Raw genomic sequence first — 24,739 nt, forward strand, 5'->3', positions numbered from 1 at the left:
CACTATCAAGGAAGAATCTGGACAGGTGTAATGCAGTATGAACTCCCATCTTAAGTGTGATAATCAAACATTCCTGTGAAGCTCACAGATTCTATTATATTAAAGCAACATTTTAACATGTAACCTCCTATCATCTACATATTAACTTTATGTTAATATATCGTTGAATAAACACACCATGAAATATACCCTCCATTATCTATTTTCTGATATTTATAATTTTGGCTTATGCATGACCTAGTTAAATTAAGCTAAATATTTACATCACTTTGTATTTGAGGGAGGCAGTACAGTATCATGAATAAAAGCTAGACTGTTTGGACCTAGTCCTACCTATACCACTTATTGGCTATAGTATGACCTTGGGCAAGTGAATTACCCTCTCTCAGTTTCCCTGTATACAAAGTGAGATAATAGTACCTTCCTATTAATTTGGGTTGTGTGAGGGTTAAACAAGTTAATGTGAGTAAAGCACTTAGAACGTTGCCAGATGGAGAGTGTGCATTCTACGAAAGTAATTATGATTGTGTCTTCTTCTAACCTCCCCTTAGCTCTAAGCCAGTTCAGAGTCTATCCTTCTCTGGCCTCCTGTCACCCATTTCTCAGCTGCATGTCACATGGTAACACTTCATGTAACACTTCAGGTGTTAAACCAGCCCTGTTACACCATTCTCTTGTCCTCAGGACCTCTGTAATTATTGTCCAACAATATCAAATAAGAAAAATATTAGAAGTCAGATTCAGCCAAGTTTTGAACTGCCATTGTCCCTTTCTACTTATATGGTTTGATAATTTTTATGGAATAGAGCATGGTAAGAATCTTCAGAAGTCCATTTTTAATTCACCTTTATACACATGCAAAATTGACTCTATTCAATGTTTACATATATGTTTTTGAGAATAAGCTGACATCTGACAAGATGAGTTATTGATAAATAAAACTTTTTATTCTGTAGAGGGATCAAAAATATATTTCCTCTTTAAATTCATGATAAAAATGCTGGATAAGACCTATTAAGCATGTATTACGTGCTAACACATGTCCTGACTTATTTAAACTTTTTAACAGTCCTATGACATTTATATTCATATTATCCTACTTTAACCAAAACAGGAACCGAGGATACAGGGAAACTGAGAGAGGGTAATTCACTTGCCCAAGGTCATTCAGGATTCAATTCTAGGCAGCCTGCCTCTGGCATCTGAGGTCTACACCCTTCCACTAGTCTCTTAGTGGGAGCTGCAGTGTGCTTAGAGCATCAAGAGTAGATCTCAGTGCAGTGTCTGTCACAAATAGATGCTTGGTAAGTATCTGTTAATAATGGCAATCAGGACCTCAATTATTAGGACTCAGATGACATTACACCTCTACCCTGACTACGAAGGGTAGTGTGCACATGCAAAATGGATTTTAATCCAGGAACTAGTAACAAGTGACTCACTTAATAAACAATACACACTTGGTGATGTTTTTGGGGTGAGGGATATTCATGTTTGTTATAACTTTCTGAAGTTAGGAAAATTAGGGAGGATCAAAACACTGATTTGCTCAGTTCCATGTTATTGCTTTAAATTTTAGAATAGGTAAGGTGATGAGGGCTTGCAGAAAAAAAAACAGGTAAATGTTAACCTCTTGCAGTTCAGAGTGGCTATGCTGTGACAGGTTCCTCTTACTTTATTTTGGTTGTTGTTGGGTTTTTTTTCTCTTTTAATTGACACTTGTTCCTCCTCTCAGATAAAAAGTTTTTCCTTTTTCGTCATCAAAGTTATGTAGTCGTTTGCAAGAAAAAAGGTAATTTGTTGTTTGGCTGAAGCAGAAATAAATTTGCCTGATGGTGACTTTTCAATTTTCCCTATATTCCCTTTGCTTCCTTCCCTCCTGCCCCCACGATGACTGACTTTTCTCTGTCTGCAGAAGCCACCTGTGACAAGTCTCTTTGGATAAGGCAGTCCATCATTGCTCTACACAAAGTTGTTGACATCAAGCAGGACAGGCAGGGAAGGGAAAGCGACAGGAGGTGTGGGAAAAGTCTGATGAGAAGTACAGCTTCCTATTAATCCTCTTGGAGAAGAAGAATCTCTTAAAATCTCTTTAAGTGGTTTACTGTTACGAGAAGCATCATAAAATATGTTATACCAGGTTCGAGTTTAATGAAGAGAGCTGTTATAGATGCATTCTCATTTCCAAAGAACTAGAAGCTGTTTCATTCCTATTGATGTTGTTAGGCCAAATTCATCATGTACCTGTTGAATCTAATCACCAAATTATAGCAATAAACAAGATAATAAAGCCAATGCTTTATTATAGAAAAGAACAATAATAATTCAGTGGCAGTGCTTGAAATATATATATAAAGAAATAAGTTAATTTGCATGAGAGTCCTCTTCTTTTCTGCCACCCATTTTCCTTGAGTAAGTTTGGGAGCAATAGACTAGAATTCTCTAGAACATTCCCTGTAAACACTAAGCAAAAGAGGGGGTATGGCTTAATTGAAGCTGCATGTCTGTTTATGTTCTTTATAATGTCTGAGGTGTGTTTAGGACAACATTCCACCTGGCAAAGAGGATCTAGTTCCTAAATGATGCTGGGATTATTAGAGAGTTATGGGTTGGCATCCTGCCTCATCCCACCCCTCTACAGGAGGTTTATTAAGGTGCTTAATAACTTTTATTCACAATGTCTTTTCAATGTGATTAAGGCTTTTCACTCAGTCTGAGGAAAATAATTCTATTATTAAGGCATCTTGACGGAGATCCTCACTGTTATGTGATAACATACAGAGAAGATTTCTGCTCAAAAGAGGAAGCAGAGATGCTTGGGTAAGTCTCACCTATCTATGTGGGTTTGCAATCTCTGGAAGATTTGCTGCTGTCATTTCTTTACCACTTAGTCCCTCCGCAGCCTACAGAGGTCCGGCTCTCATTCCCAGTAGTCCACTGAAACTGCCTGGCAAAGGCAAAATCACCAAATCCAATAAGCACGTTTTCGGTACTTATCTCACTGCATCTCCTTGCTGCATTTGGCATTACTGATCCTTCTTTCATTCTTGGAACTTTATTTCCTTTGACAGCACTGTCTCCTATTTCTCCTTCTTCCACTTTGATTAATGCTTGCTGAATCTCCCCTCATGGATTATGACTCATATTTTTGCAACAGATCCAAACAGAATTCAGCTTCCGTGCTCCCAATTTTGCACCCTCGCCAGTTCCGGTCTCTTCCCATGTATTTCATATCTCAATTGTTTGTACTCTTATGTAGGGAATTGGCCCTAAAGCCATAAACATAAGGAGAGTATTTTTAGATTCTTCCATCTTGCTGTCTCCATATTACTCCTCTGATTTTAAATCTTAAATATTTCTTAATTCTATCCACTTTTCCACAGTTCTGTTAATATCACACAACACAGGGACACACTTGTCACTGATTTTCTTGCCTTCTGTCATTTCTAGCTCAGATCCATCTTTCAAACGCGATATAGGCAAATCTGGCGATGCTATTCTCCTGCATCCTCTGTTGGTTTCCCATTGCCCATAGGATAAAATCCAAATTCTTACCCTGACATGAATCAAGGTCCTCCATGATTTAGTACTGACTGCCACTACAGCTTCACTTCCCCATACTCTGCTACATCTACTCTGCTACAGTAATACCTTACAACTCTTTTTCCACCGTACTGTGCAACTTTACCCCTTGTGTCTTTCTTTTACTATTCCCTCTGGTTGAGATGCCTTATGCCTTCTTTTGCTTTTTGTCCTACCCCTGTTTTGTCTTTAGGGGACCTACTCAAGCATCATTTACTCTAGGAAACCTTCCTTTGACTCTCTGATTGAATTAACACCCTCTTTTTGTGTTTTCTTGGCATTCTAGGTATATTGCACTTATTATGTACTTAAACTATTTGTTTTAATACCTTTTTGAGTCCTAAGAAACAAGGGCTTGGATTATTATTCAATTTTGTTTTCCTAGGATTTAGCATAGTATCAATAGCTCAGTATGAACATAGCAATGTTAATGAACTGCTAAAAATAAAAAAAATTTTTTTGAGTATCATTAGGAAAAATGGAGAATACATTGGTTGGAACCTTTTGCTCATATATATATGTATATATTATATATATATATATTTTAAACCCCTCTCTAACATTGTAATGTACCTTGGCAATGCTGCCAGGAAGAAAGGCATCTTGTTTGGTTGCTATGTAGGTTCTCTCTATAGTTCTGGATTTCCTACTAACAAGTAGATAAAGGAGTTATTCATCATAATTGGGTGAGTCTGCGATAGAAAGAGAACGGATTCCAAGACAACACTGGTCCTTGTGTGACTTACTGTGATCAGGATTTACATATCAATTCACTCAAATATTCCATAGAATGAGGTGAGTTTTCAATTAAAAGGGCCATAAAGATTGTCTAGTTCACCCTCTTATCTGACTGGTGTTTTTGCCAAACACAGAGTGTGGCACTTATTCGGACTTGATTAAATGCTAATTTATTTCTTTCCTCCTTTTGTATATAATGAAAATGGTGACATCAGTTTAAAATAAAGAAACTGAAGTGCTTTGGTCTTGAGTCACATGGTTTCTTTCTGGCAAAGGTAAAAAGCAAAGTGCTTCTGATTTTCATTGCATTCCTCTTTTATATCATGTTCTAATTTCAATATTTTAAAAAAAATCCCAAAGATGAAAAGTTATCTTATAAACGCAGATCCTAGCATATATAATCTCTAATCTTGGCAGCTTCAAGTACAAATTCCCTTATTTTGATAGGGCTGTAAAAGTCTGTCCCTTATCTGCTCATATATGTCATTTAAGATGTCAAATGTAGTTTGAGGTGCTACTTACATTTTCTTTGAAAAAATAATTACTTAACATATCTTTAGTAGTTAACTGTCCTTGGCATACCCAACATTTTTTTAAACAGGCTGATGAGAGACTAAAGTGAGAGATGATGGTGGTTCTCTCAAATATTGAACCAAGAAAGGCATCCAGCTAAACTTTGTTTCATTATTTTAACAGCAAAAGCTTGAAAGGTTTATAAAGATGTTTTTAGGAGTGCAGAAAAGTATCTGTTCTCTTAATTGTTGGCCTAATTGAGGGGATTTAGAGAAAAGTGTGAGGTAGTATTTAATAATTTAATAGGATTAAAGCTAAATTATATTACGAATACCTTTTATCACAGGCTAAGAAATGTGGTAGTCATCCTGGAGAGAGAGCCTTTTGAGGTTATGGAGTTCAGGATCACATAGTGAAAGAAATGCGTTAGGAAGGACAGCCTGGTTAGGAGAGATTGGATATTACCTTAGCCCTTTTTTCTATGCCGTTCTTAAGTCTTTTATGAAACTTTGCTTGTTTACTGGTACTCTAGCACAGTAATAAGCAGTTTTCGTAACTTTTCTTTTCTCTTTTTTCCCACTCAGCTGTATAATTTGACTTCCGTGGTTCTTTTCAGCTTGCTTAACCACTCCTTTTGTGTTTTTTTAGTCCTATGTGACCTTTCTCAAAGGTACCTTCTTGTTATTCTCTAGATAGCTTCTAAGATGACTTTAATAAGTGATTGTACAAGGTTTAAAGAAAAAATACTCAATGACCATTAAAGTGTCATACATTGAGAATACTGTGTGCCTCCATTGGAAAATTTTTTCGGACTGCTTCATAGTTAAAGGAAATGATACCATTCAGTGCTGTTAAACAAAGGTGGAGAGGAAGTATGGAACTGAGGTTGTTTTACTATATCTTCTTTTACAACGGAAAATAAATTCTACCTATATAATACAGCCATTTTTCTCCTACTCTCAAAGGCTTATGATTAGAAATTTTGCTGTGTCCATAGGTGTACTTATCAGTAAACACAATCAAATGTCTCCCCTTTCTCGTTTTGAGATTGATTGCTTGCACATCTCATGTTCTTCAGAGGCACTCCTGAGGCATTTCAGCATCTTCTCTTGCTGCCTACCTTATAGCCGCATATTTTTTTCCATAACATATTTCAAAGCTGCCCTGTCTAACATTTTATTTCTGATGCTTTACTGAGTTTGTGTCAGGCAGAGATATGCCGTATGGAAAATAATTAACTGTTGCCAAATATATCATTTATCTTAGGCTTTTAAAGGAAGGGTTCTTAGGAGATTTCCAGTGATTTATCTCAAACTCTAATTCAATTTATGATTGACTCTTTCTAGATCAGAGGTCACATACAGGCAAGCTATGGGCCAAATACGGCCCACAGACATATTTTATTTGGTCTTAATGGTGTTATAAAACCTTTGAATGAATTGCTAATATTTTACAGTTAAGGGATTTCACATAATAAAACAGATTAGTAACCGTCTTGAAAAATTAGAATATCTGGTAACAGTGAGTCCGCATGCCCCTGATTGATTAGAGCTGAAGTTTTTAGAATATGAGCTCTTTCATTATTCACAAGTCCCTATCCTATTTCATCCCCATTTATATTCCTTCTTATCCCAGTAGACTTTTTAATTGGTCTGTGGTCTAGACTAGTGCTTCTCAAATTTTAATTTCCATATGAATCACCTGGGAACCTTATTAAAATTCAGAGAACCATTCAGAAGGGGATGGGGCCTGAGAGTCTGCATTTCTAACAGGTTCCCAGTTAAGTCAAAGTTGCCATCCCAGGACATTTTTTTTTTTAAATAAATTTATTTATTTTATTTATTTATTTTTGGCTGTGTTGGGTCTTCGTTGCTGCGTTCGGGCTTTCTGTAGTTGCGGCGAGCTGGGGCTACTCTTGTTGCGGTGTGCGGGCTTCTCATTGCGGTGGCTTCTCTTGTTGCGGAGCACGGGCTCTAGGTGCATGGGCTTCAGTAGTTGCGGCTTGCAGGCTTCAGTAGTTGTGGCTTGTGGGCTCTAGAGCACAGGCTCAGTAGTTGTGGTGCACGGGCTTCATTGCTCCACGGCATGTGGGATCTTCCCAGACCAGGGCTCGAACCCGTGTCTCCTGCATTGGCAGGCAGATTCTTAACCACTGTGCCACCAGAGAAGTCCCCGCCCCAGGACATTTTGAGTAGTGAGGTTTTAGACCAATGGTCCTCAAAATACGGGTTTTGACCAGAAGCTTCAACATCTAACCAAATCGTGAACTCTGGAAGTTGTGCCTAGCAGTCTGTTTAATGAAACCCTCCTGGTGATTCTGATGCACACTAAAATTTGAGAACCACCGTTCTAGTCTATGTTACATAGGAACACTCTTTGTAAAATCATCTAAGTTGGAGGTTTTAAACCCTCGCTGGACATGAGAAATCATTTGGGAAACTTCCAAAAATATTGATGCTTGAGCCCCATCCCTAGAGATTCATACAGAATTGGTCTGGGGTTGAGGCCCAGCCATCAGTACTTCCAAAGCTCCTCAATGGATTCTAATGCACTGCAGAGCTGAGAACTACGTTAAGTAAGGAGACTTTCTTGGTACATTACCTAGATGTACAATATCTCTCTTGTCAGAAAAAAATTATAACTCTAACACTTTTAAGTCCATTTGTCTTCTGCTATGTCCTCTGTAAAGCAAAACAGCTTTTTCCCATCACGTTCTTAATGATCACTGGGTCATTTAATCAAATATGGTGATGTAGGGGAACAAAACTTTGCCACCCCAAAATATGTCTCTTTGGCGTTAGGATTATTTTGTATCTCCTTGCAGAGTACATTAGACTTCTGAGCTCTATGGATCAGGAAACATTTCTTGTTAATTCTTTTGACATAACTTGATAGGTGAGGTACATTGCACAGCTCTGGAAGGACACCGTTCATGTTTGGAGCCATCATAGATTTGTAGATTTATTAAGACTGTTTTCTGGCACATGGTAGTACAGTGCCTTGAGGAAGAGGTGGCGTTTTTGTAATTTGTATAGTGATGTCATTTGGGTTAGCAGTAGGGCTGTATTTAGTCTAACAAATAAGACCACTAAAAATTCATGATAAAACAGATTTCCCTCAACTGAAAAACATCTGAGTAATCAATAATTTGGCAAATAAGCATTGGTTCAGTATCAGTGTTAAACAGTTAATATGTTTTCATTAGCTTCCATAAACTTAGGGTGGTAGTGTTCCAGTGAAAATTTATTTGAAAGTCAGATCCTAATACCTAATACATTTGACTTAGAACTGTTTTTAAAAGTTGTGCCCATCATGTACTGTGTTCTGAATTATGACATTATTAAGAAATAATACTTAAGGTCACTAAAGCATCTTAGATAAGTGAAGAGCTATTGTAGGTTAGCCTAATGATTTGAACCACAGCCTTACAGAAAGCAATCTAGAAAAGAAAAAAAAAGAAAGAAAGAAAAAGACATATTATCAACTAGTCATTTTGTTTACCTTTGGAGATAATGGAAATTTTTTTATTTTTACTTTTCTGGAGTATATGTAGCTATAGAAGAAGCAACAGAGTAACTTAAGCTAACTCTGCAAATAGAATGGGTCCTTTGCCTTTGGGCTTAAAGTGAAAGTGACTGTCTTGTAATGCCACTTTACCACCTGCTGTTACATTCAGCCAGAGTGGAAATGAAACTTGTATATTGTAGCAGTCAGTACCTTGCCATATATATTTTCTTTATTTGAGAATGTCAACAGAGCATGGTTTGCATCTGATCCCTTTTCTCTAAGGATTAAAATTCATTTGTTCTTTTTATAGGGTGTTTGTATATGGGGGAGCAGGTTTTGATGTTTTTCATTAACACCAGGTACTATGCCATACTAAAGAATGCCGGCTCTCAGCTGACAACAAAATTATGTTTAAAATAGAGACTGAACTATGTTTTTACACGAACTCGTTGGCACTTGAGCAAAGGCATTTAGAGCAAGTTTACTTAGTCTTGACTGTACAATTCTATAAGAGGGGATTAAACATTTGTGGAAATCAGCATTGGTAGCCTGTAATAAAATCTGTAAATAATGTTTATGTCTTCCTAGCTATTAGCAGAAGTCCATATGATCTGAAATTTCAACATTATTTTCACTGCGTTGCAGACACACTGCCTATATTGTTTTGTTTTGTTTTTCTTCAAAAAGCTTTTTAAAACAATAGACTAAGTTCAGACTGCTCATCAGGAATAAAAAGATAGACTAGGGTAGGCATCATCTTTTTAATGTTTCAGAGCTTTGGGGGCTAATCCCTACTATTTTTGACTTATTGTTTGGCATTTAATTGAGTCCTATTTCCATCAATATAAAAATAGGACAGGATGCAGCATAGAGTAGAGATTAAGAACGTGGATTCTGAAGCTAGGCAGCCTAAGTTTTAACTGCTGGAATGATTTAAGGAAGTGTATGCTGTTAATGGAAAGGAACTTTTGTATCACTTTTCTATTACTAGCAAAAATGGACTTTTGAGGTTAACATTATGAAAATAATTTGTTCTGTTTGTACTATAAAATTATTTTCCCTTTCTCTTCTTCTTACTCCCCCCTCCCCTTTCTGACTCTCCCCCTTCTGGTTCCCTGGATTTATAATCATGGTTAATGGAACACCATAATTCAATTCATTACCCATTCATTCAACTAGGTAGCATGGTCTATGCCTCTTTGGTGGGTTTCTTATCTTCAGTATTTAATTAATTAACAAGTAGTGTCTGTTTCCAACTCTGAAACACTTTTGCATTTTAGTTAGGATTTCATTACTTTGAACCAGTCTTTCTGCTTTTATTTTCCCTCTACCTAAAGCGGTGATTTCAACCCTTGCTGTACATTAGGGCAACGTAAAGAGTGAGGAGGCCGAGTTCCCTCCTTAGAACAATTTGAAGTCTTGGGAGAAGCATGAGGCATTAATTTTTTTTTTTTTTTTTGTAGTACGCGGGCCTCTCACTGTTGTGGCCTCTCCCATTGCGGAGCACAGGCTCCGGACGCACAGGCTCAGCGGCCATGGCTCACGGGCCCAGCCGCTCCGCGGCATGTGGGATCTTCCCGGACCGGGGCACGAACCCGTGTCCCCTGCATCGGCAGGCGGACTCTCAACCACTGCGCCACCAGGGAAGCCCAAGGCATTAATATTTTTAAAGGTTTCCTAGGTGACTCAAATGTATGACAATATTTGAGGTCTTCTGTTCTAAATGCTCCTTTATAACAGTGATTCTCAAAGTGTGATCACCTGACCAGCCGCATCAACATCACCAGGAACTTGTTAGAAAGACAGATTCAGGTCCCACCGCAGCTCTACTGCATCAGAAACTCTGGGCTTGGGGCCCAGAAATATGTATTCGAACCAGCCCTCCAGGTGATTCCCATGAATGCTCAAAGTTGAGAACTACTGCTTTATGGCAAAAGTCTCCTATTTTTCTTTTCCTGGTTGTGCACCACTATAAAAGTTTTGAGCATGTTCATCTCTACATAGCTGTATTTATTTAGTTTTGAAATAGTACACATAATACTTTCAGTAGCTAAATTTCAAGACACAATATACACTTAAAGTGAAGTTCAAAGTGAAGTTAATGAGAATGGATGTAAATCAATAGTGCAAGTATTTTTGTTGATAAATTTGTTTTCTTTTTGATTTTTTGGTAATAATTATATCGGTGTTTTCACCTTATAATGCAGATGGAATAGAATGAATGGAGTGTAGTGGTTGGGGGATCTAAGCCAGTCTGCCAAAGTTTGAACCCCATTTCTGGTAATACCAGACTGTCCTGGGCAATTAACTTAATGTTTCTGTGCATCAGTTTCTCATTTGCAAAATAGAGCTATGAATAGCGTGTCTCAAAGAATTGTCAGGATTAACTGAGTTAATACATATAAATCATTTAGAAACTGACTAGCCCTTAGATGTGCTCAAAAATGGTAGTTATTCTTACTTAGAATTGAAAGACTGTCAGCTCTATCATTTTCTTTTTCTGTTATTTTTTTTTTGGTGTCTGTATTATTAGTACGAACCTCAATCTGTTATTATTTTTTTTGCAGGTGTCTTTTTAAGTCACCTATTTATTTTGTGAGGGTTGGTTTAGTTACACTAGATAATATAATCCATAAATCCATTTAATTGGGTGCTTCTGTACTGCCACATGCCCTAATCCCTTGAAAGTGAACTAATGAGAAAGTTGTTTGTCGTTTTGATGTCTATGGAATTTCTGCTCTCTTTTGATGGACCTTGATAATTCAACCAGGGAGAGTATCTGTATCAGACAAAAATAAATACAAATAAAAGTTCTAATTTACTTTCACACCTTCATAGACAGTCTTATACAACCCCTGGGGGAAAGCGCCCTGTCTTAGAAGATTCACTTCTCAAATTTTATGGTAAACATGCATCATTTGAAGATCTTGTTAAACTGCATATTCTGATTCACTAGATCTGGAGCTGGTCCTGAGATTCTGCTGCCAATTGCATTAAATATGAGAACATACCTAGTAGTCAACAATTGATGAAACTTGAGGTGTGGTAGAGATCAGGAGGTTAGGAGTAAAACCAGCAGCGAAGTTGCAGTTAGTGTATTTGTATAGCTAATTTGGAGACCTTGAGGCTAATTTTTGGAAAGTATTATTAGCTATTATTATTAAATTTGACCCCTAGGGATAAAACTCAAAATTGTGGTCTGGTTTTCATACCTCCATCTGCCTGAACTTACATAGGATGAGATACAAAGCAGTCTACTTCTAACATGAATTTAGAATGATAGACTCATAAAATTTAGAATAATAAACTCATAAAATTCAATGAATTCATCAAACTTCAGCTAATTTCTATTATATATATATAGTGTGTATATGTATTTTTGTAATATTATATAGACACTTATGTACACTCAGTATGTATATTTATATAATGTACACATATTATCATATAGTAAATACTTATACACACATATATACACATACACACATATATACATACATACATACACATACATAATGCCCTGAGATCCAGAGCGGTGGATACAAGTTCCTTTAGGCAGTTAGCTCTTAGAACATCCCAAACACTTTGTAGCATTTTCTGCCCAGGCTGTAAGGTGGTCAGGCTCTAAGGATGCCACCCCCCACCCAGGAGTGGAATATCCCAAATGCTCCTGCAAAACATGAGCAGAAGCTTTAGTGTCCTTGGACCTGTACCTTTTAGTGTAGCACGCCACAGAATGCTGGCTTTCATTTTAATAACGATTCAGACAGGTTCCAAGACGCAAGTGCAAAATCTGCATAGTGTTTTAGGAGGACAAGAAGAAACAGAAATAATGAGAAGGGTGTTACCATTTTCTTCATGGTAGTCTCCCTGCTGCACGTGTACAGTGATCAGTTACACGTCGTGTTGAGCTGCAGAACCCTCACGCTCTATTAACGGTAGTGTTAGGAAAATGGCTTCTGGCAATTTTCAATTATGTCAATTCCCTGAGTATTTACATTAGGAGCAACATTTTTATGATGGGTACACAAAAAATCCCCTCTTTTCAGCATTTCCCCATTAGGCGTACAAAATATTTTCTGTCCTATAAAATACACTTTAGGAGTATAACTTAGTGGTGCGCATTAGATGCTGGAGCTTGGAGAAGTAAAGGGTTCAGTTCAATCTCTGGCTCATTATTAGTTCATCCTGTATTTCATTTCTTCATCTAATGTAAATTGAACTAGGGAATATTTGGAACACTAGTAATGGGTTTTGAAAAAAAAATCATTGAATAGAAGCTCTCAGAAACTCTTCTGTAGAAAAATTTGGAAAAGGCAGTTTCTTTATACTCTCAGAAGATACTTAAAACAAAGCATCAGGTACTTTCACTAATGAAAGACATGGTTCATATTTTGATCAATACCTCCCATCGGATACATAATTCAGCCTGAATGGGACATGGCATTCATTTTCTTCATGGCGTTGAGTGACTGATGCTGTTTCAAATGGTAAATCTATATGTTTGGGTTATGTGAAGGTAGAGGCTTTTAGTAAAACACCAAGGGCTAAACTGGTACGGTTCTATTTTAGTTCTCTTAAAGGCAAATTAGCTGCGAATTAATGTTAAAGTTTAGTAAAGTAACACAGTGTCACTGCATTTTCTGTTTCTATAATTGTGCTATTTTTTAACTCTATTTTCTTCCTTTTTCCCTCTGCCTTTATTACCCCAAGCACCATCAGCGATTTCCCTTAGGAAACTTTAAAATTCACAGTGAATTTTGGAATCTACTGTTTAGACTACTATAGCTCTCTGAAAATTCATCCATTGTTTAGATGCCAGTTAATATCAGATAATAGTTTGTACTGCAATAAGAAGTGATTTAAAAAAATCAACAACTATTGGGCTTCAGTGATTTTTTTCCCTCTGGGGCTTCAACAAGTATTTGACTTTTTACTTGAAAATAATGCTAGACAGTTTTAAGCTAAACATCCAACATTGGTTCCTTTGAATGATATATTTGCATTTTTTTTATTGAATGGTGTGTCTATTACTAGTACAGTTTATACTAAGAGGAATTGGCCTTAAGGCACAATGAATCTTTGTTTCCACTTTACCAAACTTACATAAATTTCTTTTAGGAGCAACCACTCTGTACTCAGAACATCTGAAGTGCATGTGAATTTGGAAATATATTTTACTGACAACTCCAAGTTTCAAGAGTTAAGAATGCTCATTTATAAATAGTACTATTTTTATACTCTCTTCTGCTGGAAATGTGAATCTGTCAATTAAAGAGTGTCAAAGAGCTATCCAAACCTCTAAAATGATTCCCAGCTACCTCAGACTTTTGAAAAAAAAAAAAAGACTCCTGAGTTCCACGCTGTGGGATGGGCCCAGTCCAGCAACTAATACTCATTAAATAGCTGATTAATGAAAGCCCCTAACAGAGTATTGTTTTTTTTCCCCCCTTTGGGTGATGATGCTAACACATATAATTAGACTTTGTGTTATATCTGTGTAAGAAGTTCTATAATTCATTTTGCAAATCTGTTGAAAATGATATTGAATGGTAAGTTAGTATTCTTTGAAAGCATTAATTAAAATTTAACTACTTCAGTGTATAATATCTGTGTTTTATAAATAAACCTAAGATATTCATAGACACTGTCGACTCTTGCCTCACTACTGAGGAATGATGTGATGTCACATTTCTGGCTTCCCCCCCAACCTCTTATGACAGTGCCTGTTAGTATCCTTTGTGGGCCTGCTTCATTTGCCCCCTTCTTCTGCCTGTTTCTTAAATCTCAGTGCTCCTCAGATATCTTAGTCTTTTTCTATGCTCAGCATGGGTCATAGTCTACTGTATACATGCTGATGACTTCTTAAATCTGTTCCCCCAGCCCAAACCTCTCCCCAACACATCAGACCTCTATATTCAGCCTCTTACTGGATATCTCTATTTGGATGTTCCAGAGGCAGCTCAAACTCAGCATGTCCCATACAGGATTTGTCACTATATGCTTCAGCCATATTGATCCAGTTTTTGTTTACTGAAAGTCCCATGTTCTCTCTCACTTGTTTGCAGACACCCTTAGCCTGAAATATACTTTCCCTCCAGCTAACTGAACAAATCTCATAACTGACTTTCTCCAGGAAGGCTTTCCCAATTCTTAGGTTAAGATTTGGGACCTCTTTTATATGGTAATAGTGACAGTAATATAGTAACATTGTTGTAGTAATATATTATAGTAATATAATACAGTAATGTTATAGTAATATAGCATATTTATCAATACAGTAAAAGTGATAAAGGTAATGATGATGATAATACTCTATTAGTTTCTTATTGATGCTGTAATAAATTACCACATCCATAGTGGCTTAAAACAACATGAATTTATTATCTTACAGTTCTGTAGGTTGGCAGGTTGACACTGCTCTCACTAAAGTCTTTTCTTTAGGGGAGAATCTCTAAATTTTCTTGGCGTTTCTAATTTCTAGAAGCCCCGTGTTCCTTGGCTTGTGACACCCTTCCATCTTCAAGGCCAGCAATGGCCTCCAGGGTCTTTCTCTCACTTCCTCACTCTGACACCGACTCTTCCGCCTCCTGCTTTTCAGGACCCTTGTGATTATACTGAGTCCACCTGGATAATCCAGGCTACTCTTCCATTTTAAGGTCAGCTGATCAGCAACCTTAATTCCATTTGTGGCCTTAATTCCCCTTTGACAAGTAATCTAATATATCCACAGGTTCTGGGAATGAGGGCATGGACATCTTTGGAGGGGCTTTTTGTCTACAATAGCTAACAGCTATTGAGAACTAGGTATTGTTCCAAGCATCTCACTCACATAGTTGTCAAGAACTGAGAAGAGTCTGAGATTTTATCTTACCCTCTTTGCAAGCTTGACAAGTCAGCCTGCCATTGCTTCTTGAAACTTGGTGGAAGACATGAAACTCTGGGATTAGAGACAATAAAACTTTATTCCTTTAGCTATAGCAGTAGCCAGAGTATCAACATTTTCTGAGCCAGTTCCCTGAGCCCCAATTCACAAGAGCAACGCAAAGAGGTCCAGGTGCTACCTGCATATGCAATGGATTATATAATAGGTGAGGACCCTGAGGAATCTAGTTATTTTATAAATTATGGTATGTACTCCTGTCCTTTGCTTTTGAGAGGACACTATCTCTGTTTTTTTCTATACAAATATCCTTAAAAAGATAGTCTGGAACAAAAACCAGTCAGTATCTGTGGTCTTAAGACATACAGAAATGTGAAAGATTACTTGAGAGTTTGTGTTCCAACAATAGCCCTCGCAGTAACACTGTGAAATAGTAGCAATTATAATCATCTTCCTTTTACAGGTAAGGAAAATGAGGGGCAGAAATGATAAGTAACAAGCCTGCTAAGTAGCAGGATGGAGTTTTGAACCTGAGCTACCTGGCCTCACAGCCCATGTTCTTAGTCTCTGCTCTGTGCTGCTTCCATCATACCATGTACTCAGGTTAGCACATGTACTCCCCTGAGGTTTCCTTCATGTGTGTCTATAATATGTGTACTTTTAAACTTGTTTGTATTCCCCATTGGTTTTTAAACTCCATGAGGGTTTAATGGAACTGTGTCTTTATTGTTCAGGGTTTATATATCCAGTGTTCAGATCAGTCTGGCCTATGTTAGGTAATGAATAAGTATTTTAGGAATAAATCAAAAAATATAGTAAACGAAACCCTCATAGAAAGGAACCTTACTTCCAACCTACATTCTTAGATAACACCAAATCTTTGTTATAGAACAAGCATTAATCAAGTTGGCCTGTCACCAGATGATGGTGATAGGAGTCATTTAGTGTGTTTTTGATGTTTATGCCTAATCATGTCCATTAAAGTAAAGACCGTAAGTTTTGGAAGTGCTTGAGAGAAGATGCAAAATGTGATGATGGCAATCAAAGTAGAGCTAATTTTAAAAATTAAATGGGTGAGAAAATGACAAACATTCCTTGTGCATGTGGGATAAGTCCTTTGGCATAAAAATTCTTTTTCAGGGAAAAAGGGAATTAGACAAACCATGAAAAGTGCTCCTCCTTTGCAATTGACAGTAATCAGGAAGTGTTGAGGAAAAGTGATTGCAGAAATGAAAAAAAAAAGTCTTTTGAGTGTGTGCAGGAGGGTCAGCAAAAACATTGAGTGCATATTAGGGCCTAACGCTAATTCAGGAGAATGCTAGGAGTTTGCGAGCTTAAATGCTAAGCTAGTGAATACAAGTGGTACTGATGAAAATTCTGTTACAGGCTAAAGTATGTAGCTGAAACGAATCTTTTTTGATGGAAATATGCCCAAATAGAAAGTCCATCAGGAGAAAATGTGTTCTGTTTTAAAGCTTTGAAGGACCAATTCACTCTCTTTTTAAAAATTTTTATTGGAGTCTAGTTGATTTACAATGTTGCGTTAGTTTCAGGTGTACAGCAAAGTGAATCAGTTATACATATACATATGTCCACTCTTTTTTAGATTCTTTTCCCATATAGGTCTTAAATTTGGTGGAAATGTATCCAAGGATAGCAAAGCTTAAACTCCTCTCTGTCAAATGAACTTAAAAACAGCCATTCAGTACCTAATCTGTTTGTGAGTAAAAACAACTTCAGAACATGCACTTGAAAGGAAAACGTTGGTTCTCATTTTATAAATACCAGTAATAGAGGACTTCTATGAATTTTATCTTATCAATATTACTATTTCAAATGCAATTTATATTTATACTAGTCACATGTGGTAATTGTCAGAGCAAGAAGTTTTATTTTTTAATACTTAAGCATGAATGCTTATGTAAATAGTATCTTCAGGTGCTAGTCATGGCATAATCAAAACACAACTTTTTTTTTTTAACCTGCTATACCTTTAAAACTTATTTAGGGTCACTGAATAATAAAATGGGGATGTCCTATGACTTTTTTTTTTTTAAGTTTGTTCTTCGGTAGGTCCTGTATTGCTTTACATCATAAGCAACATTTTCAATTCAGAAATCAGAATGCCTAGCATAACACATTAGCCAACATTTCATCTTTGTTAGAAGACAAGATTCCTCCTCTCTCAAGCTAAGGCCTGTCATGAATCTGATTCCCCAAGGTGAGGATGAACTGGAAAGATCCCAAATAGCGATGGCGTTGATTTATCACGTTTTGTGCTTAGGACGAAGTGCTTTAAACGGACCATCTCATTGAATCTTCACAACAACCTGCAAGGACGTTATCCCCGCTTTATCAATGAGGGGATGGAAGCTGGGAGAGATTGAACAACTTGTTTGAAGTTCCATAGCCAGTAAATGTTAGACCTGGGTTTGGATCCCAAACAGTGTGGTCTCTAAAGCTCCAACTTTTTTTTTTTTTGTAAAGCTCCAACTTTTAACTGCTATGTCTACTGCCCTCTGCCAAAAAGGGCAGGGTTGCAGTGCTGGAAAGCTAACGGATTGTGATTGAGATGCTGCTAGGACACCGCATGGAAGATAGTATTGAGGCTGAAAGTTAAAGGGTGAAGGAAACAGAAGGAAGAGTGAGTGCAGAAGTCTGGGGATTTGAGAGCAGGATAGATCTGGGGTGGAAGAACCAGGGCAAAGTTCAGAATGTGTCTGTCAATCTGGAGGGAGTGCCTCTGAGTGATAGCAGAGAAGTTTAAAGGAGAAGAGCACCTCACACGGCAAACAGTGAAACCATGGAACTGATGAGCAGAACTGCAGAATTGAATGTTCTTTCTTGGACGGAACTTGGTAATGTCTACATATCTGTTTGGTTTGTGACATCAGGCAGAACTAGTTGTAAGCTACATTCAGCATGATTTGTCATCAGAGGGGAAATGATCCTGGACAACAAACTCTGCTGATCTGTGAGCTCAGAATCTGACTGTGGCAGGGAGGAGAGGCCTGGTATTGCACATGGTTTTTTTGCTAGTGGTTATTTAATAATGTAGAATACATTAAAGTCTACTTCTAGTTTATGAAGTTATACATCAGAACATTGCTCCTAATGCTGGAGATTGGATTTCGGTTTGTATTTTTTATAAGACCCTGCCTGATGATTCTTTGAACATTTCCACGTGGTTTCAGGGTTTGTTTTAGCACCGTGTTGTTAGGATAGTGGGACATTTTTCTTGGTGACCGACCTTCCCCAGAGTCCAAAAGAGGAAGCTGCAAAGCTTTCTTAAAGTTTAAGCCAGATTACAGGGGAGAGGATTATTCTAGAAGGAATAGTACATTAGTGGCTGTGGAGGGGGGACTATCAATTAACAGTCTACTACTAAGGTGCTTAGATATTTTCCTCTGGAGCTCAAAGAGAGCTATCTGGGCATGTGGGTGGTGACAGATGACATTGGAGTGGGTGAGAACACTAAAAGAAAACTAGTAGAATGAGTTAAAACACACACACACACACACACACACACACACACACACACATGCAGATGGAAATCCTAGAACTTTGGTTTTCAAAAATCAGAAGATGACAAGAAAATTAAACAAACAAGAACAAAAACAACAAGAAGAAAGGCTAATCTGGGAAGTGGAGAAGAAACATGGATATCTTTCTATGACAGACCCTAATGAGCAGTGTGATAAATCTTGGCAGTATCAAAAAAGTAAGAACTCAGGGCTTCCCTGGTGGCGCAGTGGTTGAGAGTCCGCCTGCCGATGTAGGGGACGGGTTCGTGCCCTGGTCCAGGAAGATCCCACATGCCGCGGAGCAGCTGGGCCCGTGAGCCATGGCCGCAGAGCCTGCACGTCCGGAGCCTGTGCTCCGCAGCGGGAGAGGCCGCAACAGTGACAGGCCCGCGTACCGCAAAAAAAAAAAAAAAAAAGTAAGAACTCAGAGGTCTCCATGAGATTTTGTGCTCTTAGTTAGCGACAGCTGTTTCAACATAGTGTTAAAGATAGAAAGTAAATTCTAGTGCACTGAAGGGAACAAGTAGAGAAAGTCAGATTTTTATGGTGATTTATGTAATCACATTCACTAGTATTATATGAATATTTGTTATCTGCCTATAGTTTTAGGACTAGCGTAATTAATTGGGAGCAGACTCCTATGCATAATTTTATCCAGGATTTTCGTTTAATTTCCAAGTAAATTTGACTCTGAAACATTTGAGTTTTCTTACTTCTGTTTTCAAGGCATATTAAAGAGTTGTGGTTGCACACGTTAATGGGTATAGCCTCATGACAAATTATTTTGCAAAAATTGAGACAATTTAATTCATTGTAAATAAATCTTATTATCTTCAAAGTTAAGCAAAAGAATATTTTAGTTACTGAAGGTATTAACGGCTTCATTTAGGTATAGTGACATGCAGTATGCTGCACATATGTAAAGTGTAAAATCTGATGTTTTAAGATATGTATACACCCATGAAATCATCACCATAATGAGCCTATCCATCACCCCCAAAAGTTTCCTGTTGCTATTTTTTTAATTTATTTTTTTAATCAAAGTATAGGTGATTTACAGTGCTGTGCCAATCTCTGCCGTACAGCAAAGTGACTCAGTTATACACAGAGACATTCTTTCTTTCCTGTTGCTATTTTTAATCCCTCCTATCTGTGTCCCCAGGTGACTACTGATCGGCTTTCTGACATTATAGATGAATTTGCATTTTCTAAAATTTTATGTAAGTGACATGACTCGTACAACATATATATTTTTTCTTCCTTTTTACTCAGTATAACTATTCTAGGGCTCATCCACGTTGTAGCACGTATTGATAGTTCATTTCTTTTTATTGCTGAACAGCATTTTATTGTATGGATATACCACACATTATCCATTCATCTATTGATGGACATTGGAATTATTTCCAGTTTGGGCGTATTGGAAGTAAACTGTTATGAACATTTGTGTACAAGTCTTTATGTGGATATATGCCTCCTGAAGGTATTCTCAAAATATAGAACTGTTTATGAGATAAAGGTATAGAGCAGAGAGACACAGTTAAATTATCCCTCAATAGTTGTTAGAACAAAATCCAGGTTTCTTCAGTACTTTGATAGAAGGTTATTATGTCTGTAGTAGCGTAATCTAATTTTTAAAATTTTCTTTTTTTTTCCTTCTGCCAGCCATAGACATGGTTCCCTGTATCTATTGTTAAGCCTGTGAGCATCTGAGAAGCTGCCCCCTGTGCTTGATCCCTCTGTGTTTCACTCTGTTCTCAATCACTTTATCTGAATCTGACTCCATTTGCTCAAGAGTCTTTGGCTGAAGTACAGCTTTGTTACTCGGGTCTGACTTCTCTGCCCTTAGACCTCTGGAAACCAACCTGTCACCAGCTGCCTACTTAGGCACCAACCTTCAGCTTGAGATCGTTGCCTGAGATCGTTGGCACCAACCTTCAGCTGCCCCCTCACCACACCTGCTTAGGCTGCTAGTCAGGTTTTTGCTGTCTGATGACTGCCCCTGGCTGTACCTTCTTTATTCCAAACTCTTAGACTCGCATCTGGCCCATGTCTAGAATTTTCTCTCCGTGCCATTTGAGCCACTCCATATTCCAGTGTGCGGCCTGATTTGTTGACTCAGTCTTGGGGACCTGACTACTCTCGGCTCTTGGAGAACTCCAGCAAACAGAAGTGCCTCTGTTTTGCAACAGGCTTGTCCATAAGTCCCCGTGTTCCTACAAGTAAATGGCCCCAGACCTGCTACTGCTATTGCCATCTGCTGGTGGCAGGCAGAGTTGGCGCAATGTTGTTCTATTGCCTGGTTTGTTCATATTTAAGGAAGGTCTCAAGGTAAAATCTTAAGTAGAAGTATGTTATGTACTTGCACTTCGTATAATTCTCACAACGATACTCTTCTCCTTTATACGCTTCAGCCACACCAACCTTCATTCTATCCAATATGCTAGCCTCATTTCCTCCTTAGGACCTGTGCATTTTTTGTCCCCTCTTCTTAGAACAATATATCAATACTTCCACAGATCTTCAGACAGCTAGCTTCTACCATTATTCACATCTCAGGTGAGATGTGATTACCTTAGAGATGCCTGCTTTGACCACACTCGACCCATTTCACCCTACCAGTCAATCATTGTCTTACTCAATTATTTTTTGGTAGCATTTATCATTTACTAAATTTCTTTCATTCATTTATTACTTGTTAATTAACCTCCTCTTCCTACACACACCCACAAATAAATATAAGTGCCATGAGAGCAGGGAGCAAGGAGCTTGGATGACAGAACAAACAATGCTTGTATTGAGCAAAAGAGATGCTCAATAAATACATACTTGTATAAATGAATGCATATAGTACCTCTGTCTGCCTGTCGAAATCCTATTTATGTTTGGAAGTCCAACTCAGATACTATCTCTTTCAAGAACTTCTCCAACTAAATCTGTTTTCTCTCTCTTTCACAGGACTTTTTATTCTTTCTTTATTTTTTCTGTTAAGCTGTCATGTTTCCATGTAGTGGTTACAGGGGCCATACTTGACTTATCTTTAGTCCATAGGTCAGAAGCACAGGTAACAACCTGGGCTTGGGACTGGTTTTTGAAGTAGGGATCTCGGAGGGTGCAGTGTTGTAGGACTGAACCCTTAACCTGTGGAATCTGATTCTATCTTTGGGTAGATGGTATCGGAATTGAGTTGAATACTGGGTCACTCTGTTGGAATCCAAGAATTATTTATAGACGGTGTGGGACAAACCCTCCCACGTCCCCGCCCCACATGCACACATGTTGAAATTGGCTCCAGGAACCTAAGAGACTGTCCCTCATTCCTTCTTTCTTTTCTGAAGCAATCATAATTGTGAATCTGGTGTTTATCATTCCTATATGTGTGTGACTGTGTGTGCATTTTACCACTGCTGTCTGTCTGAGTGGATGTGTGAGTATCCATTTGCAATCTATGGTACTATTCTGCTTGTTTTTAAGTAGTATATGGTAAGGGCCATTCTACACCTTATTTGTTCCCTCAACATTACGTTTTTCAGATTATCCGTGTTGATACATGTAGTGTTAGAATCTAGTGGTAAGACCATTTCAGTTGTTGTATGGTATTGCTTTTTAGAATTATTTCACAGTTTCTTTGTCAGTTATCTCGGTGAAAGGCTTGCAGTTTTCTCTTTTCATTCTTACAAAGAATACTGCAGCAAACATTTTTGTACCATTATTTTCTTAGCATCCTAGGGAGTTAGTCCAGGGTTTACATGGGAAAGTGGAGCCAGGTTGCCTGGGTTTGAATCCTTACACTGCCGCTTGCTAGCTTTCCCAAGCAGCACTGAGCACCAGCTATATTCAGTCCTTCTGCACATGCATGCCCTACGTCAGCCTCTGGCAACAAGTTATCAGCTTGGCTTAGATGCCTTTGGCTCCGGTGAATCCTGCTGGAGCCAGTTCCCAAATGCCACTGCCCGTGGCTTCACATGCAATCACTGCTTTGCACTTATGTACCATTTCTGGTCCATGGAGAGGTTTATTTTCAAGCCTGGAGATGATTTTCAGTTTTTCCTTTTAATATTTTACTTAACATTGCTATGTGTTTGAGCAGAGGGAGTGCATCAAAGCATGTACTTACTGTGTCACCTTAAGCAAACGCTGATAATACCTCTACAACCTTTTAAAATAAGCACAAATCTTAGAATCACCTAATCATAGATTTTCGGAGCTGGAAGGGATTTGAGAGATCATGACGTCCAATAACCTTATTTTATAGGTGAGAGAATTGTGGTCTTGAGAAATTAAAGTGATTTACTGATGTCATATATTTAATTAATGGTGGAGGCAGGGCCAGAACCAGAGTCTGCAGGTTACCTCTATAGTCCTTTTTCTTTTTTTTTTTTTTTGTGGTACGCGGGCCCCTCACTGTCGTGGCCTCTCCCGTTGCGGAGCACAGGCTCCGGACGCGCAGGCTCAGCGGCCATGGCTCACGGGCCCAGCCGCTCCGCGGCATGTGGGATCCTCCCGGACCGGGGCACGAACCCGTGTCCCCTGCATCGGCAGGCGGACTCCCAACCACTGCGCCACCAGGGAAGCCCCCCTCAATAGTCCTTTTGACACTACATCTACTTTTTTAGTTTTCTCTATCTGAGCTATATTTACATGTAATATTTTATTTTTAACAAAACTCAAAAAATACATTAGAATTAAGCAATTAGAAATATGATATGTTGGATTTTTAAACTGATGTGAGATGTTTTCTTTTGAACAATATTGAGGTGAAAGCAAGAGTACAGCATTTACTGCACTGAGCTGAATATATTTTCATTAGAAGGCACGATGCCTTTTGACTCTGTAGGTTCCTGCTGCATTTGGTTTCCTTGACTTTCTGCAACTTATTAGGACAGGCCCATCAATAATGGCGCTGATACTTCCAACCTCCTACAGCACTGGGTCTGAAAATGAACTGTGATGGATGGATATGGCCAGCATTTACAGTGATAGCCTATATTTCTGCTGTCACGTAGAAATGGCAGGTAGTTTAATTTAGAAAAAAAAAATTACTGAGAAAGAACAAGTATTTCTTCTAATTAGGATTTCTGGACTTTTGTCGGACATGAATTTAGAATCTGACATGTTTGTTAAAGCCTTTGGAATTGTTTTATTCTGTTTCTAGATCTTTTAGCTGTGCCTAAGCATCCGTATGCTGCTATGGAGAACTGGGGACTAAGTATTTTTGTGGAACAAAGAATACTGCTGGATCCCAGTGTTTCATCTATTTCTTATTTGCTGGATGTCACCATGGTCATTGTTCATGAGATATGTCACCAGGTATGAGAAAAAGGATCAGGTGTAAGTATAATTGCAAACTATCGAGAATGTAGAATGGTTTCAGATACTTAGATTAGGAGCTAAGTTATTATCCTCCCAATTAAGTTTTAATTGTATAGAGCACCACGTAGTTCTTTTTGGAAGATAGGTTGTTCTCAAGTGACGGCACAAACGAAAGCAAACACACGGATCATATTGAATAAGTAACTGTCATTCAGTTTAGTTGAGGAGTGAGATGGCACTGCTACCCAGCAGCCTCTTTGGAGACCCTATCCACTAACTATTCTTTGTCAACCTTGCTGTATTTTCTTGTGATTATTGGTGTGTATATATGGAGAGTGCAGTGATGGCAATGATTTATTGCATTGCTGAAAGATGCAGCTGAGTTTTGTGTACATGTCAAAATTTGCTTTTGCTGAAATCAATTTGTTATTCCCCTTCTCCCATCACACAGACACTTAGGAAGTCTTTCACTAACTCTGCGACAGCCTCTTTGTTCTCAAATGATTGATTTTTTTTTGTCTTGACATGTTTAGAAATTCATATGTAAATTAGCCAGCTTTATCATGAAGCTAAGATAAAATTAATTTCATTTTGATTTTATGTACTTTCTTACAATGAGCAGAAGGTATTACAGAGATTTCACAATGCTTATTAGAATCTTGATTCTAGCGAAAAAAAT

At 38.0% G+C, this 24,739-nt stretch overlaps 1 protein-coding gene across 2 annotated transcripts in view; it reads left to right on the plus strand.

The window, feature by feature from the left end:
• The window catches only part of TRHDE (thyrotropin releasing hormone degrading enzyme), a 405,202-nt gene that overhangs the window by 180,589 nt on the left and 199,874 nt on the right, over positions 1-24,739 (plus strand). For both annotated transcript variants that reach the window (XR_010932493.1, XM_067697363.1), the window contains exon 4: positions 23,903-24,057. Coding sequence is in view for 1 of the 2 variants with exons in the window: in XM_067697363.1 (XP_067553464.1) it covers positions 23,903-24,057 (155 nt within the window). In the remaining variant the exon portion in view is untranslated. The remainder of the gene's footprint in view (positions 1-23,902; positions 24,058-24,739) is intronic.

The sequence above is a fragment of the Pseudorca crassidens genome, chromosome 11 (genome assembly GCF_039906515.1).
Source record: "Pseudorca crassidens isolate mPseCra1 chromosome 11, mPseCra1.hap1, whole genome shotgun sequence".
Classification (NCBI taxonomy): Eukaryota; Metazoa; Chordata; class Mammalia; order Artiodactyla; family Delphinidae; genus Pseudorca; species Pseudorca crassidens.